This window comes from Mizuhopecten yessoensis, unplaced genomic scaffold (assembly GCF_002113885.1).
Source record: "Mizuhopecten yessoensis strain PY_sf001 unplaced genomic scaffold, ASM211388v2 scaffold4631, whole genome shotgun sequence".
In the NCBI taxonomy this organism is placed as follows: domain Eukaryota; kingdom Metazoa; phylum Mollusca; class Bivalvia; order Pectinida; family Pectinidae; genus Mizuhopecten; species Mizuhopecten yessoensis.
Genome location: NW_018405643.1, coordinates 874,845 through 896,183, shown reverse-complemented (window position 1 = coordinate 896,183; position 21,339 = coordinate 874,845). Strand labels below are relative to the sequence as shown.

The window sequence follows — 21,339 nt, the reverse complement described above, 5'->3', positions numbered from 1 at the left end:
AAAAATAACAACACTTTGTCAGGACCATGAGGCGATCATTCCTACCAACTTTCAGTTCAATCGGTCCAGCAGAACTTGACTTTAAGTTTGAAATAGGTTTTCAAAATGGCGGCCGTGGCGGCCATATTGGATTTCTGATCGACCCGAAAAATAACAACACTTTGTCAGGACCATGAGGCGATCATTCCTACCAACTTTCAGTTCAATCGGTCCAGCAGAACTTGACTTTAAGTTTGAAATAGGTTTTCAAAATGGCGGCCGTGGCGGCCATATTGGATTTCTGATCGACCCGAAAAATAACAACACTTTGTCAGGACCATGAGGCGATCATTCCTACCAACTTTCAGTTCAATCGGCCCAGCAGAACTTGACTTTAAGTTTGAAATGTAAAATGTTAACGGACGACGGACGACGGACGACGGACGACGACGGACGAAAACGGATAGCAATAGGTCACTTGAGCTAAAGCTCAGGTGACCTAAAAACTACATGTGACTTGACATTGTTTAGAAATAAATAACGCAAACTAGCAATAGTCAGCATTTTAGTTTTGGTCAGGGATGTCTGGACCCCTCAATCTACATGTGACAAATTTTCCTGAGGTCAGCCTCGGTTCAGATCTGTGCCTGTCGTTTTCTTTACAGGTTCAACAAGATACGCGAATGTAGCCTAGGTAATTCCCACTTACCTATGAGGTCCCCTGCCAAGAACTTGAGTGCAGACATGACAATGTCCACCCAGTTTGTCTGTTGATTAAACCAGTTGTTGAGGGAACTTGTCGGAGCCTCCTGCCATTCTCGGACTTTCTCCTCCAGCTGTAACAACAAAACAACATTAGACACACTCTCCTTACATAGCAATGTCTAATCTAACCTATTTATCAATGACATGTAGTGAGCCATTCAAACAAAGACAACTATAGGCCAGTAGCATAAACCAAGGGGGCTTCCTTATGCAGAAATATTTTAGAATGTTTCCTTTTTTGATGATAGGACTCTATGTCAGGAACTATACAGTTAAAAGATCATAAAAAGTTTCAGAATGTTACCAGTTTTGAATATACCCAAGGTATGTGTTCTCACAAATAAGTCAAATGTATAATGTTAAAAATAGTGTAATTTTGGTGGTCAAAATCTGAATGTGTTGCTCAACTAAAAGAGGCCATTATTGCCCTATTGTATTTCAGATTGGTTTGGTTTGGTTTTATTTTGTTTAATGTTCTATTAACAGCTAAGGTCATTTAAGGACATGCCTCCATGTGTGTTGTGTATGCGTGCTTGTGTGTAGGAGGCAGGGATTTCTGATGACTTGAAAATAATATTCTGTTCAGGACAATAATAGTGACCTAAAATAACATCTGTTTAGGACCATAAGGGGCATCATAATAGTATCGCTTACATGAAGAAGCATTAGTTTCTGATCAACAGGGGTGCACAATTCCTAGACTGGTAGATTTTATGTAATTACGGTGCATTGAAAATTGTAATATTTACTATTGAGATATATGTTGGGCTAGTAGAACTTTTCAAAATCTGACAAAAGGCAAATACAACAAATCTGAAATTGTACAACACCTGTGCAGGTGATTTTTTCAAAATCTGCCAAAAGGCAAATACAACAAATTTGAAATTGTACAACACCTGTGCAGGTGAATTTTTCAAAATCTGCCGAAAGGCAAATACAACAAATCTGAAATTGTACAACACCTGTGCAGATATTTGGAAAGAAGTACCAGGAAAACGAAAATGACTTACATTGGCAGTGGTAAACTTGCCGTCCTGGAACTCGTTGAGTAGATCCTTGATGAGACTAAAGAAGTTGTTGTGCTGACCGAAGGAAAGCCGGGGAGGACACGTTCTGGTTAGGCAAATAATTGTGTGCAGGTTAATAAATGGTCATGAAAAGTTCTTTTTACACAACCAATAAGAGTTTCTATGTGACATTTTGATGACTAGCACAGTATGTGTACACTGTCACCTTCATCAGACAAATGACCAGTGAAGCGTATGCACAAAAAGGTGTAAATTGTGTATGAATTGTCCGGCGATTTTGTAAAAAAAAAATGAAAAATAATAATCCAGGTCATTTTTTTAACATCTGCCACTGTATATTTGATATGTAATCTACCAATCATTAGCAATCACCTAAAGTTTAAAGCTCTATGAAATGATTAACTAAAACACTTACTCTGGAAGAGGGAAGTCTGGGACCCCCTCATCCTCGCCCTTGAGAAAGCTATCATTCATCCCCAAGGCTGACCCGTCCTCATTATATCCCGGCTCTGTCTTTATTTTCACATTTTCCTGTTTCATCTTCAAAACTTTCTTCAGCTTTCTGTCTGATTTCTCTTTTAATCTGATCTTTTTCTTCTTGGCTAATGATAACGATGAATTTTCAGGAGCTTGAAAAGAAATAGATGTACTTAATAGTTACAGGACATTGAAATAGAAATCAAATGGCCATGACAACACTTTCAGAAATACCATGAAATCACTTAATCCTTTCACCCCTATGTAACTTAAGTAAACTCTTCCATGCATTGATCGGGTTGAGTCTATTATGGTATACAGTGGTGAAAGGGTTAAAGGTAGTATATAGCATGTTGTTCTAAAAGATTTTGTACAATATTATGTGCAGCATCCATAAAATTGGATAATTCAATTAATTCTATAAATGAGATAATGAATTTTCTTTTTTTTTCACCAAATCTTTGGGTTCTCTTTTTTAACTTGTCTTGTTATGGTTTTTTCATGCATGGGTAGATTTATGAAAATTGTTTCCCAAAAATTTCACTGTTTAATGTTTTATTTCAGTTGATTCTTGTAAATAACATACTGGGTTGTGTCTTGGGTGTTTTCCTGCTGGCCTGACACCGTGCCATAATGTCTTGCATAGTGATGTTCTGTGTATTCAGTTCTGGGTACTCCTGTAAGTTAAGATCCTTTAATAGAATTAATTGTTAAGTTTGTATCATCAATGTTCTCAATAACATTATCTTGCCTTGTTTAATTCATAATAACAGATTTCAATATTGAAACATCGCATTTAATCACTTTAACCAGCATAATTAAGAGTTCAATGTTTATCATTTAATTGAGAATGTGTAAAATTGGTTTGGTTGATTTATGATTTCTATGTCTTGTCAATTCCCCTACAAATCTTACATAAGATTGACCACTTACAATGTGTATGTACCAGCCTGAGAGCTTGCTTAAAATTACAACGCTGAACAGAATGCTGACAATATTAACACTTAGCATGAATATCACAGTCTTAGAGTGAACAAAGGAAACGGTGTTTATGGTATAATGACAAAGAGCTTGAAGGCATGCCAATAAACCTGGTGAAGTTGAAGTTTGAAATTTATATCAATAGTGACCTTGACCTCCGACAAAGCACTCATGTGATGAAGTCATGTTCTCATATCGGCACATAAGTACTATGTTGAGTCCTAATATAATATGTACTTTTCCTTAACAATTACAGAGCTGTGATGTTATCAGCAAAGACTTGCAAAAATAATCATAAATCATGTTATTACCTTTAATATCAACCAGCCTTTATTTATATAACAGAGCCGACAGCCGAGGAAATGTAAAACATTCCTATATAGTCAGAATAAAGTCTGTGTATGTACAAGGCAAGTCAGGTGTATGTAAGACAGCACAGAAATTCAACGGAAAGTTTGTGAATTTATCCTTTTAACTCAAAACAGCTATACGTATTCCATAAGGAAGCTTCGTTGAAAATAACTGTGGTCTTAAGTGAAGACTTATTACCCAGAGGCGGCATTGTTCCATACAAGTTTGAAATATTGACTTACCTCAGATTCCAGCTTTTTCTTTTTATGATTTTTTAACATTAGTAAATAATCTTCTTCTGATATTTCAACAGGACTGAATGGCCGTTGCCGTTTCGACTGCGGCGTAACTTCTCCTAAAGCGAAAACAGCATCAAAGATACTACAGTTCTACAGAGAAAAATCAACAAGCTAGCTCATACATAAAATTGCAAAAGATTGTCATGTTTTAGAAGGGAATTAAACAATGTACTAGTTATGATCTGTTTACTGAAAATAACTGTAAATCAATTGAAAAATATGTATGGAGGCCAAAATTGAAAAGTTCATTATTTTGAGTATGTTTGTTTACTTTAGAAATTTGTGGGAAAAAATATCTGTGAAATTAAAATGCATATATTGCGCATGTACCTACCAGGAAACAGTTTATGAGGGAGCAGTGAACTGTTTCACCCTACTATCAAAGTAGTCCAAAGGACAGATGAAATTAATTCATTTCCATATTTGTAAACAGCATCATAAAACAATAAGTCTATGATTTCAGGAGGAAGGTAACAGAACAATAAAGACTTTGATTTAAGGAGGACAGGGCAGACCTATAACTATGATTTCAGGAGGAAAAGGTGTGTGGTTTAAGTCAGAAGGCAACACAGCAACTCATTCACCCCTGAAGACGCATTGGAACCCTTCCAATCCAAAGGTTGGGATATAGTTCATTATGAAATTTCAGGGGTGAATGAGTTAATAAAGACTGTGATTAAGGTGGAAAGTGACAGAAAAACAGAGACTCTGATTTAAGGAAGTAGGGGCAGACCAGTAACTTCTCTGAGGTAAAGAGGAAGGCTACACACCAAGGAGGTCAGTGATTAAGGTTGAAAGTGACAGAAAAACAGAGACTCTGATTTAAGGAAGTAGGGGCAAACCAGTAACTTCTCTGAGGTAAAGAGGAAGGGCACACACCTATGAAGTCTGTGATTAAGGCAGATGGGCACCCGAATGAAGGGTAAGATTAATGGAGAAATGGGACAAACCAATAAGTATTGATTAACTCATTCACCCCTGAAGATATATTTGAACTCTTCCAATTCATAGGTTGAAATAGTTCATTATGAAATTTCAGGGGTGAATGAGTTAAAGGAGAAGTGGGACAGGTCAGTGGATACACAGCCACAAGGTTTAAGATGAAGTGTTATGTAGAGATGTAATATGATTGTTTGTTACCTGTTACATCTCCATTGACTGTAGGCTTGGCAGAAAAGGTGGCAACCACGCTTGGGATGGTAGGTTCAGGTGAAGGAATGGGACACAAGGATTTAAACAATTGCTTTTTACCTCTCTGGGCAGGACCTGGAACAAAGTAAATCCTACAGTCCCCGGCATGTCAAATGCACCATACTTACATTTAGCTAAAATCATGGTAATTTAAAAACTGTTCCACACGGTTAAGTAATAGCAAGACAATTTTTTTGTTCAATTCTCTCGTCATTAGTCAATCATTAATATGGGAGTTATATGATATCAATTATCAGACTGAATCTGAAGAACTGATATTCTTAAGTCTTAACCCTTTCAACACTGTAGACCATAATGAACTCATCCATATCAATTTATGGTAGAGGTTATTAAAGTTACATAGGGGTGAAAGGGTTAGCTATATGGAAATGTTCTGACAAAAAAAATGTGTGCATCACATTATCACTAATTTTCTTTATACTCACTCTAATCCAACTACTCCATGTCAATCACAATTTTAAACCCATCACTTCGGGTTTTTTCTCATGTAGTTTTTCATATTTTCGAAGAACATGCCTGTGTTGTCAAAGTCAACTTTTATAAATCTTGATAAAAGTTTTTTTAATTTCCTTTGTCTGTTACTGGTATGCCATTTTACCCAATACTTCTGTATACTAGTAGTTCCAGTGCGTTTTCTCCATCTTTAATTCCCATAGACTAGTGTGCAGGTTTATATAGCTAGAAGTGGGTGATATTGCCAGATGCAGGCTGACATTGATAGATCATAACACCGGATGCCAATATCAACAGTTGGAATATAATTTATTACAAACAGTAAAACCCCATTTACTTGAACTCGTAGAGTCCAGATCAATAATTTGAGAAAACATGGTATTCGACGAATCCGAGGTTCGACATGGGTTGACCAAACGAACTGTTCGACGAATGAGGGGTATTCGAGTAAACCAAGTCCGAGGACGTGAGGTTTTACTGTATATGCAATTTAAATGATCACTTATCATACTACTTCAGGCACCCCAAGCTCATTTATAATCATCTTATCCCCATCTCTGTAACCCTCACTTTCATCCTACAATTTCATGTCGCCCTAATGCCCAAATATCTACTGATAGTTCCCACTGTATAGTGGTACATCAATGTCCCCATGATATTCGTTACTGCCCTAATACTCACTATCATGCTCGTCTTCCTCTGACGATGTGTCCTCCACACCGCACTCCTCCCGCACCTCATTCATCAGCCTGTAATGGTCAACATTAACACACACATGATACACTGTAATCAGAAATGTCCTCTCCTACCACTATTACCAGAAACCTTGCAGATGGATTTCTTATAAGTCTTACACAGGCCTTTTTTTGTATTTTCTTATATGATCAGTTCCGGAGTAGTTCAAGTATACTTGGTGCAGTGAAATACATACTTTTGTGTGGAGTCTATTGAATAATGGTTTTAGACATATCAAATTGATACAATATGATAAAATTTCTTTTGTGAATTCAAATACCGCATTACACCAAATAAACCATTTAGAGCAAAATTGTGAAAATAAATTCATTCTTTGCAGTAACATGAGCTATGTCAATAAAAACAACATTATTTAATACTAATCTTCAGGTCTTAGTTTTATATAAAAAAATATCTACTGATGCACTGTATTAACTTTGGTATACATTAAGCTTCTGTTTCAAGACAATGTAAAAGAGAACAAATGCCAAACACATTATGGTAAAAGGTATATCTAGCCGTCTGATTTAAGTGATAAACATGGGCTCTATATTAAAAGCATTACCAAGAAAACGTAACAAAACAAGAAAATACATTACCACTGTCATGCAGACATGTACCTGACATATTTTTTCCTGACTTTGTGCTCTATAGTGCGTTCCCTGAGTGGTGGTGGGGGAGGGCTGTATTCCATCGTCACATGGCCGTCTGGTGGAATCTTCTTCATTTGTTCAAAAACTTTCTGTAAAATAACACCATTTTATTGAAAACTTAATTGGCATAGAAACAAAATATCTATTTTCTATAATCCTTTGTAGCTAGTTTGATGCTAAATATATCTAAACTAAATTCATTTTAAATATCTACAGTTAACAAGATTGGTAACGGTAGTTCCTAACATCTATAACTGCAGAAACAGACTTATTATATTGATCAATATCTACGGTAGGAATAAGTAGTTTAATATCAAGTGAACATTTCATCGCCCCTCGTATTAATCCAAGATGTAATGGGATATGGAAACAAAAACAAAATTAAATAACTTTTCCAGAATATACCACCCACTGTTCATAGTTACTAATGTCAGAATCTTTAACAATAACACATAAAGCATATCAAAATTTAGAGGAGGATCAGCGGCAGGTGATAATGCATTTGGAGTTTGTTGTATCAGCAGTAGAACAGATATGGTGCATGGACCATACCCGAGACCTCCCCCAGAAATATTTTAGCACGGGGCGCACAGCTATTTCAACAATTTCCTAATATGTGTACATCGCCACATTATGATGACTTAATGTTTCAATTATGTATTTATCCACCGACCACTTGCCGCGAGTACTCTGTGTCACTTTTGCTATATAAGACGTTAAATTCAACATTGGTTGATAAATGGAAAAATTGACTTTTTAAATAGCATATTAACCCTTTCAACACTTTAAACCATAATAGACTCATCCAGATCATTTTATAGTTGAGTTTATTGAAGTTACATAGGGGTGAAAGGGTTAATGAGTGGTTGGTGCAACGCCCAGCATGTTGGGCATGGGGACACCCAGCAGACAAAGATTTTGCATGGACCGCACAGAGATATGCCCAATGTCATATATACGGCTTACAGTTTTGTCCGGATGCCTGAGACTATGGAACTACTATTATGGGATACAATTTGACTTGCCTGTCTCGAGAGAAGGATTTCCTTGAGTAAGTTCGAGTAGTATGTTTGCTGTCGATGTTTATACTCCCTGTATTTGACCGTTCGACATAAGTTGGTGTACTTGGCTATGTCTGGAGAGTAAAATCCATCTGAAATAAATGACATGATAAAATCATAATTCTGCAGTTTCTAGCAATCTCCCCAGGACATTTTTGACAGGCACATAGCCTTTTTTCATTTTTGTTTTTAACGGTGCATGAAAAATTCAAAATAAAATTTTGGAAATTAACTGAAATAATTGTATGCTTGCATTTCAGCTGACTCAGATTTTATTACCAGGTAAATGCTTTGTTACCAACTTAGAAGTAAGTCATAACAATAGTTGCCACTATTACAGAATATTGTGTATGATAACAATTTACACTTAAAATAGACAATGTCAATTGTATACATTGTATCACATTCAACAAGCATGTATACCGACAAAACTCTGCTGTGAACTGCACCCAGTTACGTTTTCCGAGCACCCAATTATCCTACAACCCTGTGAAGAATACTGTTTTCTAGGAAATAAATATTGCAGCAAATATACGTTCATGAAGAAAAAGGAGAAGCGTTTTGTACCGTATGATGTGTAGGAAGCAGGCAACCCGTCACTACTTACCTCTCAGCTTGGTATGGAAGTCTTTCAATGGATTTCCAAACTTGAAGTTATCGCCCTCAAAAAGATCTCTGAAGAGGAGAAAGACATTTCAACTGTTAATGTATGTGTCAAGTTAGGAAATTGAAACAAAGTACTACGTTGATTCAGAAAGTAAGGTAATACATTGTATATCTTTTTTCCTGTTTCGTACATTAGTTAAAAGTATATACTTGAAAGTCAAGAAACATCCCAGGAATATCAGTGTTCACAATACAATAAGTTTAGAGAATATCTCACTCAAGCGTTTCTTCTTTCCCCTTCTTGTCATTCTCTGGAAAGCTTGGCAGGAAAGTCTGTTTAATAATTGAAGAAAGAAAAAACATTGTAGGAGAGAAGTGATGCAGAAGAGCTATGTACAATTAACAATTCATTGTTTATTAAACAGTGGAAAGAATTTTGTAACACTTACAAAGATATACAAAGTATTTTATTTTCAATATTACATCAGATATACTATAATGTTGTAAAACAAATATTTTTGTATATATATAATCAATGAATCTCCTTTCATGCACTGAACAATTGATTATTGAAACACTGTACCATCAAATGTAGAATGCACTGTACCATCAATTTGAGATACGCTACCATCAAATTGAGATACGCTACTATCAATTTGAGATACACTGTACAATCAATTTGAGATACACTGTACTATCAATATGAGATAAACTGTACAATCAATTTGAGATACACTGAACAATCACTGTGAGATACACTGTACAATCAATTTGACATACACTGTACAATCAATTTGAGATATACTGTACAATCAATTTGAGATACATTGTACCATCAATTTGAGATACACTATACAATCAATATGAGATACACTGTACAATCAATTTGAGATATACTGTACAATCAATTTGAGATACTGTCCAATCAATATGAGAAACACTGTACAATCAATTTGAGATACTGTACATCAATATGAGAAACACTGTACAATCAATTTGAGATACACTATACAATCAATATGAGATACACTGTACCATCAATTTGAGATACACTGTACAATCAATATGAGATAAACTGTACCATCAATATGAGATACACTGTACCATCAATTTGAGATACACTGTACAATCAATATGAGATACACTGTACCATCAATTTGAGATACACTGTACAATCAATTTGAGATACTGTACAATCAATATGAGAAACACTGTACAATCAATTTGAGATACACTGTACCATCAATTTTTGATACACTGTACAATCAATATGAGATGCACTGTACAATCAATATGAGATACACTGTACCATCAATATGAGATACACTGTACTATCAATATGAGATACACTATACAATCAATATGAGATACACTGTACAATCAATATGAGATACACTGTACAATCAATATGAGATACATCCTTTATAATCAATTGGGTATACACTGAAGAGTTAATGCTACATGGTTTAGAAAGAAACATTTGGTTATTTATCATCAACAACAGTTACTGATTCTCGCTCTAGGTTCCATTATATGTACCTTAACTCATGATCACAGCATGTTCTATTTGAGGCATAATTACACAAAATTTAAGAGAAAAATAGTTCAAAATTAATATGTCAACCTGCAGGTATATATATGCATCAGAACTATAGAAACACATGAAAGAGAGTGGAATGAAAACTTACCAGCAGATGTGCCCGTTGTTCACTGGTCAGCTGGTTCTGCCAAGTCTCCCTACTTACTACATCATTGAAGACGTGGGACTGAGAAAACAAACAGACAAAATAATAATCTTGGTTATACTGATGCACTTTGTCTCCAAATATGACATCTTAAATGATGACTTCATATATACCAGTATATGTGTGTTTGGACTCACACCTAGAAGAAGTCAAAGTCAATATGCAAAACCACATATAGTTGAATTTAGTACAAACATTAAAATATTATCCTTATACTGTATCTATAGATAATCTTTTGAATAAAGGCAAAGGAAGAATGCAAATAAAAATGTGCTTGATCTGTTAAGCAATTAATTTTAATGATTCAATCCACATTTACCTTATATGAATACTAAAGACATACACTTGAATTATTGAAATGTCATCCAGATCTACACCCTTGAAATATGTCTCAAAGCCTGATAGGCAATTAGCCTCATTATATAGATTGGCAAGGCAGTGTTTTTTTTCTTTACCCAAGTTTTACAACAGCCTGTTCCATCATGAATTGAGAAAATATAGCATTATTTGTATTGAAATCGGAAATATATTCTTCACTTTTTTGTCATTTTGGGAAAATAAGGCACTTTTTTAGCTATGGGAACAGTCTATATTCCTGTAAGTCACTGCAAGGGGATAACAGTTTCTTTCAATGCTATTAGAAATTCAGTTACTCGAGCATACATGCCATAACTTTCCGGTGCAAAATAGTGAGATCAGTGATTATTTTTAGTGAGATTTTCTAATTGAAAAAATATATAAACCTGTTCTATCATTGCCTCTGGTAAGAGCATTTCTCGTCTGCCTAGCAGACATCGCTCCAGCTTGGTGCCAGGCTTGGATACTGGGAGTCCCCATGGTACTCCCTCGTCTGAAGACATTCGCTGCACAACTTATGTTTCTGAAACGACAATACTTTAAATAATAGATACTTTCAAACATTTAGAATGATGTCTTGCTGAGTCACAGGCTGTAGCTAAGGGTGTGATTATTTTAAGGTGGAAAAAACAATTGAAAACACTTTTTAAATTACTAAGGTAAATAATTTTTTGTTTATTCATATTAAATATCCTCGAGGAAACTCATATGTATATTTGACACACACTGAAGTCCAGAGAAATTAGTGTGTGGTGATGAAGAAAGGGATAAGGGAAGTTCTATTTCAAAAGGGGAAAAAAACAATGTAAAAGGGAAGTTGGATCTTTTTTCTGAAATTAGGCTTAGATCAGGTGAATTGCTCATAATTAGTACATACACAAATTTCGATTTGAATAGCTTTGAAACCAGATGAGATTATGATATTTTACCAGTTTTCTTTACTTGTGTTTTAACAAAAAAATATTATACACTGAAATATTTTATCCATGGAGCCATATTTTCAAAAACAGAAACGTTGTTTTAAAATTGTCATCAGAGTAAAGTTTTATAAACTGCATATATATATTAAGAGCATGATATTGATTTAATACCAAAATATTATGTACATAACTAACTACTGCAGATATTAGTGTTGCAGATTAAAAATATTTTGGTACATCTGTAAGCAACACATTAATTAATTAAAATATAATAATAAGACATAGTGCACACAAGGGTTTTGCCTATTTTTTCTTTTAAATAGATGAATTCCATACCACATTCCAGAGAGACATACATTTCCGAAAATACACAACGTGCAAATAATTTGCCTCTGAATCCATCCGTAAAACTTTAACAAGAACCAAAGTTACAACTTCCATACTTGGCTCATGACATTCACTTACCCATTCACTGAAACACTGCAATCAAATTATTTGAAAAATAACAGGGTTTTGTGGCTAGAAAGTCATTTTCCACATGATAGTAATTGAAAATGTTGAACAGCCTTGAATAACAAAATAAAACCGGAAGTTTAGATAGCCATCATACCCTTCTTTTTGGATCGACAATGCAGTGATTTCATTGGAAGAAATAATTATATAAAGTTATTATTACTAAAATTTACACGTTTTCCAACAAAAAAATGAGTATTAATTTATTGCTGTATTAATATTATATTTCTTCGAGGAAATTATTATTTATATTGACAAATTTTGGCCAATTACATTCCATTCTGTCCTTTGTTTCGAAAATGGCGGCGAACCTCGTGTGCCGGGTACACCCTGTGGTGTTATTTAGCATTATTGACTCATACGAAAGGCGAAATGAAGACGCAAAAAGGGTCATCGGTACACTACTAGGTATATTCTTACGTTATATACTATTGTGTGTTCATACGTTTTCGTATTTTTATTTATAACGGACAACTAAAGTTTGACAGCTGTTTACATTCTGTGTACTGTCAAGTTGTGTATTGTATTTCAAAGAATAATTTCTTATTCCGATGTCAGTCAAATAAACATGGATGGGCTGTCACGCCAAGTAAATATTATTAGTTGTTGAACTAGTTCGATTTATTGCATATCTAAAAATTAAAAAAATCAGTATGGAATATGGCTTCTCTAAACGTAAACCATAAACAAAAATGTGTTTGACACATACTTGTAAATAATAATCTGCGATAACGTAGTGTTACAGAAAGAGAGTAGTGTGCTTCTACCGATGATCTAACCCGCTATCTCATACTTCCTAGTCGGACGCTCTAACACTGATACTGAGCTAAAGGGAAATTCCCTCTAGCTCAAAACTAGAAGGCGACCATTATCCTATGTACAATTCTGCCACACTTCTCCACTTTTAAAATGTGTTCGCCCTCAAATAACACAACCCAGGTTAATTCTAACCCCCTGTCACGATAGGGAGGGCCACTGACACCATTTGTAACAGAGAGTATAGTGTGCTTCCACCGGGTATCAAATCTGCGATCCCATACTTACTAGTATACCACTGAGCTAAAGGGAAATTCCCCCTAGCTCAAAGCTAGAAGGCGACCATAATTATATGTACAATCAAAATCTTCCACAGTAGTAAGGTTGCTTATTTCACCTTTTCCCTAGAACTGCATTCTTTGAATATTCAAAACAATTTCTCAGGCTAGAAATACATTTGCTACTCATCTTGACAAGATGTTACACTAGAATAAAAATGACTGCAATGATATATCCAAAATACCATAAATGTCAGCATTAACACTAGATTGCTGCAATTACTGGTATGGAGTGGGTGATAGACAACTCATGCATGCCAAAGTTAGAACAAGGTAGTTAAATGATAAATTACATTGTATGCTGAATAACGAACATATTTAGCTCACCTGGTCAGGAGGACCAAGGTGAGCTTATGCCATACTGTGGTGTACGTCCGTCAACAATTTCTTCAAACTACTTCTTCTGAACAACCGATTGGAATATGACTAAATTTGAGTGGAAGCACATCTTATTGGTGGGGATTCGTATTGTACAAATGAAGGGGCTGTGAGACGGGGCCAAAAAGGGGTAATTTGGTCATATTGCTTTAAACAACTTCTTCTCTGGAACTAAGGGATGAATATCAACCATATTTCATTCGGAGCATTTTCAGGGGGTGAGGATTAAGAAATGTACAAATGGAAGAGCTTACCCCCAGGAGTTCTGAGGATGGGGCCAAAAAGATTTTTTACTTACCAAGCCCTCCACCCTATTACTATATACAATTGCTGAGCATCAAGATACATATACAATCGTGATATAAGAATTGACTCTGGGGTCTTGCCCCACCCCTAAGGACTTAATTCCAGAGCCATAACTTTGAAACGATTGAGATCCCCACCCTATACAATATATGTATGTGTTTGATAGATATAAAGAGTGAGGGAATAGAACTCTGTTTTCCTAAACTCCTGGGATGCTGTCAAAGTTGAAAGTTATAACTGGTGCATGTGCTTGACCTAAAATCAGGTGTCATTTATGTTTGCATGTACATTGTGTATTATATATATATATATAGTCTAATAATATATAACTTTGGTATCAAACCTTTGTGTTATGTTGACATAGATAATGTAATTTAGGAAGAAAATTTAAATTTACCTATGTGTTTTTTCAAAGTATTTCCAAGAAATATTCAAGCTGACTGGTCCCCACCAAATACCTGCTGTTTTTGTGTGTGTGTGTATGTGGGGGGGGGGGGGACATATATATTAGGTTGAATAACAGGTGTGTATATTAGACAAATACTTCTTGACCAGACAATGTCGGGGCACAGGAATGTGTAAATACATTTGAAGTAGTGATCATGATGGGCAATCGTTTTAAAATTATGATCGATAATATAATCGGTTTGTAATGTGAAGTAGTAAACCGATCGATGATCGATTGCATATTAAATCGGCTTATGGGACTGAATTTGAATACCCAAATAAAGTAAGACCACTAACTATTACATCAATAGACAACAGAGTTGTTCACTATACATAAGCTTTCTTTCTTTTATAATGAATGGATATCAAGCAACTTTTATGCATTTTTAACAGTCATATATATATATATATGACTTTCAAAGCATACTTTACACGGAAGACATTTAAACACCTTGATTTCAATGATGAACCGATAATATTGATTATGGAATTTGTAACCGATTATCGGAATTGGAAAGGGCAAACCGATTAATTTCGATTATAATCGGTATTCAGCCTATCACTAATTTGAAGTACTCCAATGAGTATTTGTTAAGTATGTGTAATATGTCATTTAAAATTTCCTTAACAGGAGTATATGACAAAGGTGCTGTAGAGGTTACCAACTGCTTCGCTGTGCCTCATAATGAGTCTGAAGACGAGGTTGGTGCAATATCAATATATCTGAATTAAAACAAACATTCAGTTTAATACTGTAATTTTCATTTTAAGAGCGATTATAACCAATTACATTTGCGGCAAATGTAAAAATGGAAATATTTAAATATGAAATAATAATTAACAAGCTATTTCTATCATTCTACTTACAATAAAAAAAAAAATATATATATTTTTTTTAAAAAAAAATGAAAGCAACTTCAGATTTATGATTTAATTTAGAAATTATGATTAGATTTATGGTTTGGTGATGAATTATTTGAATTTGGTTCTACTTTAGGTTGCGGCTGATTTGGAATATGCCAGGAACATGTATGAACTGCACAAGAAAGTCAATGCAGCTGAAGTCATCGTTGGATGGTATGTTATTAGTTCGTCTGGAATGAATCGAAGCGCTTGTGAGCTTACGTCGTGTCCATTATACATTATCACTTTTTCATTTTAATGATTTCTTCTACAGAAATTTAGGATATTTGTTAAATTTAATTGTCTTGTCAATCAATATTCTATGTCACAAGGTGAAAAAAGCTATCAAAGCTATTCTAGGAAATGATGTTCACTTATTTTCAAGGACTCGGAGGTTATATGTGGCAAAACCTGTACAGATTCTTCTCCATAACCTTGAGACTAAACACAAATATGTTGGTGAATAAGACGTTTTGTTCATATTTACAAGCCAAATTTGATGGATGATCCAATATGTTTCATTAAGACATTATAAATATACCCTGAAAGAATGAATAAGTACTTTTGCTCGGTAATTTATCAAAGCAAAGCCATAATTTGATTTGATGTCGGATCAAATAAAACCTTTGTTTTGGTTATGTGTATACTGATTATTGTTACAGGTATTCTACAGGATCCGAGGTGTCGGAGCACTCTGTGCTAATCCACGAATACTATGCCCGCGAGGCCAAGAGTCCTGTGCATCTCACTGTGGATACAACACTCAAAGGCAGCAAGATGGACGTCAAGGCTTACATCAGGTACGAAAAACAGTAGTGTTGGTAATGGAATCTCGTTTATATTCCCCTTCATACCTAGCTCAACTGGTAAGATGGGGAAATGAATTAGTGGGACACTTTTGATTTAAGATAAGAAAGTATGTCCACTAAACATTGACTGGAAAACATAAAATTAGTGGTGACTTGTATGCAGAGTTATGTCCCTTTGTTTACCAAGCATCTCTTCGCCTGAAGCATATCATAGAAAATTATATATTTATATATTCAAGCACTATGGGATAAAGGGATAATGCATGCTGAGATCAGATCTCTTGTCGCACTATATTACAGATTTATGCCCCTTTGTTCTTCTAGGGCATATCTCTATATGTCTGTCAACTATAATTACTTAATTTTGTATGCTAGTGCCTAATGGGTTTGCCGAATGTCACACACTGAAATCAGGTCAGGTGTATCCCTTTATGCAGACATATGGCTTTTTGTCCATATCTGATGCCAGAATTTGTCTATTGTTTTATCTTGTGCTGATTTTACTGTTTGCTCCCTATGTACAGTACACCCATTGGCGTGCCCAACAAAACAATGGGCTGTATGTTCACCGCTGTTCAAGTGGAGACCATCACCTACACCCCAGAGAGAGTTGGAGGTAAGGAAAATAACCCAATCTGATCAATATAAACCAGAAAACGGGGGGTCAACTAACAGGCCAAGTATACACGAGGAAACAGGAAGTCGACTAACAAACCATGTAAACCTTGCAATAGATATTAGGACATATGTAATGAACATATAAAAAAGGAAATGATTGAGCAATACATGCCCAATGAGCCTCTTGTTTAAACCATACAGTTAAGCAAGAGGGATTAAGACATCTCGGGTTTTCTGAATGGTGATTAGGGATTTTAAAGATTGAAATGTTTCATTATTGATTTCAACACTAACTGAACATTCAGTCCAGCAATGATAGTCCAATTAAAACATACAGACAATTAAAACGTACAGACAATTAAAACGTACAGACAATTAAAACATACAGACAATTAAAACATACAGACAATTAAAACGTACAGACAATTAAAACATACAGACAATTTAAACATACAGACAATTAAAACGTAGACAATTAAAACGTAGACAATTAAAACGTACAGACAATTAAAACATACAGACAATTAAAACATACAGACAATTAAAACATACAGTCAATTAAAACATACAGACAATTTAACGACTTGTTTCTTACTTGTTTTCATTCCAGTGGATTTGATTCAGCAGGGGAAGTTGAACCCCAAACGTAGTGTTGCCATGGTGACCGATCTTCAGCAGGTGGAAAATGCTTGTATCTCCCTCCAGGACAAACTATCTATGGTGATGGCATATGTAGAGGATGTTTTGGTGAGCTCTTAATTCCATTAAATAATCTCTCCATAATTTGTAGCAGAATAATGCTTGTTTAGTGAAGATAAATATTGTACAAATGAAGAGTTTGCTAGGCACTTAAGGGGGAAATAGGGGTTTTGATCGTATGTATAAGGTTTGGATAAATAAAATATCCTTCATTCTGTTAAATTTTCAACTTGTGCCTTGGGTGAATGATGAAAATTTCACTTGCATGGTAACCAAATTGACTTGCTTCAAGCTATTGGACAGGATATATTTTGAACCCTGTTCAATAATATACATGCAAGTATTTTGCAGATGTCTTTTTTTTCTCTCTCCAAAAAAATCTGTAACTAACAACTAAAGAAAATAAAACCATGAAAGCCTAATATTAATTTGATTATTTGCTACAGGCCAACAAAATCCCAGCCGACAACAGAATAGGCAGACATTTATTGGAACTGACAACAAATGTTCCCCAGATTGCTCCAGAGGAGTTTGAATCGATGTTGAATTCAAATATGAAAGTAAGTAATTGTTGTTAACAATCAATATAGATCAGATTTGAAACTGTAAATACGCTTTGATTTTACACCCTTAGTTTTGTGTTGAAGTTTAAATTGCAAGTACTTGAATTGCTGAATTTGTTGTTCAGAGATCTTGATCATGTTGGAATTCATTAATTTACTCACCCCTGAAGACACATTTGAACTCCTCCAATTCCAAGGTAGGAATAGGTCATTATGAAATTTCGGGGGTGAATGAGTTAATTGACCTTCACTTTTTTGTGAACAATTCCTATTACTGGTGAAAACACGATTTAAAAGTATGACTTATCTTTGTGAACTAAATATCAACTTTCTTGTTGTCCACAGGATCTGTTGATGGTGGTGTACCTTGCTAACCTAACCAGAACACAGCTGGCTCTGAACGAAAAACTCTCCGCACTTTCAGTATAATGTTATTTATTGTCACTCATCATCATAACCATGTAATAAAAGACATTTCTCCATTGATGAGATTTGCTGTCATCTGTAAACTGTGAAACACATCTGTAAACTGTGAAACACATCTGTAAACTGTGAAGCACATCTGTAAACTTTGAAATACGTCTGTAATGGTAAGCTCCATTCCAAGTTCCCTACCAATAAAAGCCGAGGATAGCAAATCTGTCTTTTTTTGGAGCAGCTTTTTTTCTGAAAATTCATAGATGGATGAATCACAAATGGATGTGTCATGAATAATTGATGTGTCTGCATTCCCAAGGTGAAGGTAAAAAGGTATTGTAAATGTAATACTTGGCTGCAGGGCTTGAAAAAGGTGTGATACATATTTACAAAACTTCATAGATGGATGTTTCTCCCACCCTTCACAGGTGTGTCTCCCGTTTTAGCCGGGAAAGATCAGCTTGTCACCTTCCCAGGGGGAGTTGCCTCGTGCCGATTAGCATGTGTACAATTGTGACGTCATTAAAATGTGTCACAATTAATTGAGACGTCATCAAAAGTGAATGACGATATGCATACCCCACATGTGTTTTTGTTTACAAACATGGCAGACTACTGTCGATGGAGTTGCGACTGAAATAAAAGGATGGGAGAAAAATAATCATCCCCTACCTTGAGGCAGTAACAGAGAAATCTCCAACCTCCGGGTGATTTTTTTGGTTGTCTATTCCTCGACAGGGCCTCATCATCCCTCGGATGGGAGATTTCTCTGTCACACCCTCAAGGTAGGGAAAGATTCAATTAATCACAACAAGACAATGCATGAACTTCTGAATAGCTTAAAAAAATAATAGTACACGAGGCATTCTCATTGCAATTCCATACTCCATTGGTCCGTAGCATTTCTCTGCATGGATACAGGACCAGTTAATGTATCCTGTGTCTCTTCTGGTTAAATTATTAAAAAGGAACATTAACTATACATTACCATTTTGTTACTGTATTTGAATGGACTTCTTTTTTACGGGTTCATATTAAGGTCATAGGAGTGTATTGATAAACGGAAATAGGAAGTACATCCCTAGTTGAAAATCCAATGTAGGGAGACAGACAATATCACAATTTCCGCATATTCTAATGTTTAATATTAAACTGATGAATATTGTATGTTTATTATTGACAGAACAGTGTGTCCTCTCAATATTAAAGTATTTCAAAGCAATCCAGGCATTAATTCAGTTGTTTTTTATCAATGAGTCAAATGTGTCCATTTTTCTGTACTTCAGGAAACCGGATACCTATTTCACTACTGTGAAGTTTTTCAAGAAAGATAACTCTTAACATGCAATTACTATGTGTACATGGTTTTATAATAAAATGTCAATTTTTAATCGTTTATAGATAATTAATTTTACAAAATTTCAGCATTTATTAAATTGATATACATTAATGCAATACTAATCTATGTCCGTATCATTTTTATTGATATTATTTTGCCAAAAATTGTTTCTCTCATTTATTTTTCAAAATTCACTCCTTTTTACATAAATTTACATTTAAGATTCTGACAACCTATATTTTGTTTGTGGCAGAAAATTTTCTTTACTTCAAAGCAATATAACTACAAAATTTGAAGAAATTCTACTGAGAAATGGTGACACAATCCTATTACCTTCAGAGCAAAATTGTTCTGGCACGTATTCATTGTATTTTATTAATGATGGCATTTAAATTCGTATGATACTCGAAGATAATCACAACAGGCCAATTTCTAACTTTTTCAAGATAAATTGGGGCTCCAGTTAAAAAATGTTTAGGAAACTTTTAAATATGGGCCTTTTCTTAGTTTATAAAACTATGGTAAGATAATGTCAGTTCCTGAAGCCAACTATAAATAGGGCATTGGCAGCAATGTTTATGGTGATCTGTTTTAGGTATGTACTGTAACAGGATAGGAACAAGAGTGCCTGTATTGCTCACCTGGTTTTGTTTTTTTACATTTAACTGACAAAGATAGCTTCAGACCAAATTTGGTAACCAGAACACAAGACATTTTAACGCCTCTTAAACGGTTCTTAAGATATTGTTTGACATTTGAAATTTGAATTTTAAAAAATTAAACCCATATTGAACTTCGACTCTGGCTAGCACTTGAAGTTGACCTTTGACCTCATAACTGTAAAAAAATAAAAAAAAATATTTACACAGCTGGTCTACATAATATACCCAAGTTTTATGACTAGTCCAAATGGTTCTTAGGATATTGTTGTTTTAAGTTTTTAACATACATGTATTTGAATCCTGTCACCTTGAAACAAGTTCAGTCATTTTAATGAGGAAACTTTATAGCACTCCATCCCAGGTACCTACTGGCCAAATATGACCCCGGGCCTTATGGAACTGGAGAAGAATATTGTTAAAGCTTTTAACCCATGTTGACCTGTGACCCCCAACTAGCACTTAAAGTTTACTTTTGACCTCATTACTGTAATTTAGAAAAAAATTCGCACTGCTGGTCTACATAACAAACCCAAACATCATGATTAATCCAAATGGTTCTTCAGGTAGTATTTTTTAAATTTTAAACATATTTGACCCGTGACCTTGAAAGTAGGTCAAGGTCATTTTAAATTAAAAAAACTTTATAGCACTCCATCTTAGGTACCTACTGGCCAAATATCATGACCCTAGGTCTTCCAGTTCTTCAGAAAATTCGTCCAAAAGAAAAAGATGACCAATGGACGCCACAGTACAGCATAAGCTCAGATGACCCTCTGAACTCTTAGATGGATGCTCTACCTATCGAGTTACCTGGTCACTTCGCTATGAACCCAGTCCATTTTCGCTACATCTACTTCCCTCCTTTAACAATGTATTTGACCCGGTTCAAACCAGGACCTTCGAACTCTTAAGATGGATGCTCTACCCGTTAAACTACCAGATAAAATCTGGTCCCTCATGGCCCAACAG

General features: G+C 35.0%; 2 protein-coding genes across 5 annotated transcripts in view; one reads left to right on the top strand and one right to left on the bottom strand.

The window, feature by feature from the left end:
* Window positions 1–12,237, bottom strand: part of LOC110449531 (nuclear factor related to kappa-B-binding protein-like) — a 30,887-nt gene extending 18,650 nt beyond the window's left edge. Inside the window, exons 1-14 of one of the 4 annotated variants that reach the window (XM_021496462.1) lie at window positions 12,088–12,237; window positions 11,089–11,225; window positions 10,289–10,366; window positions 8,878–8,933; window positions 8,602–8,669; window positions 7,959–8,086; window positions 6,901–7,022; window positions 6,227–6,294; window positions 5,021–5,146; window positions 3,824–3,936; window positions 2,836–2,941; window positions 2,188–2,401; window positions 1,755–1,857; window positions 689–815 (exon numbers count right to left, since the gene is read on the bottom strand). In XM_021496462.1, coding sequence (XP_021352137.1) covers window positions 689–815; window positions 1,755–1,857; window positions 2,188–2,401; window positions 2,836–2,941; window positions 3,824–3,936; window positions 5,021–5,146; window positions 6,227–6,294; window positions 6,901–7,022; window positions 7,959–8,086; window positions 8,602–8,669; window positions 8,878–8,933; window positions 10,289–10,366; window positions 11,089–11,205 — 1,426 coding nt within the window. In that variant the 5' untranslated portion in view covers window positions 11,206–11,225; window positions 12,088–12,237. Of the gene's footprint in view, window positions 1–688; window positions 816–1,754; window positions 1,858–2,187; window positions 2,402–2,835; window positions 2,942–3,823; window positions 3,937–5,020; window positions 5,147–6,226; window positions 6,295–6,900; window positions 7,023–7,224; window positions 7,288–7,958; window positions 8,087–8,601; window positions 8,670–8,877; window positions 8,934–10,288; window positions 10,367–11,088; window positions 11,226–11,958; window positions 12,034–12,087 lie in introns of those variants that run through there. The other 3 variants (XM_021496464.1, XM_021496463.1, XM_021496466.1) reach the window with 3 other exon arrangements.
* A 171-nt stretch (window positions 12,238–12,408) lies between these two features.
* LOC110449564 (eukaryotic translation initiation factor 3 subunit F-like) lies at window positions 12,409–18,436 on the top strand. Its single transcript, XM_021496512.1, has 8 exons — window positions 12,409–12,543; window positions 14,992–15,062; window positions 15,358–15,437; window positions 15,926–16,063; window positions 16,597–16,688; window positions 17,301–17,437; window positions 17,836–17,949; window positions 18,298–18,436. The coding sequence occupies exons 1-8, from the start codon at window positions 12,435–12,437 to the stop codon at window positions 18,379–18,381; spliced, it is 825 nt and encodes a 274-aa protein (XP_021352187.1). The 5' UTR covers window positions 12,409–12,434; the 3' UTR covers window positions 18,382–18,436.
* Window positions 18,437–21,339: the final 2,903 nt, after the last annotated feature.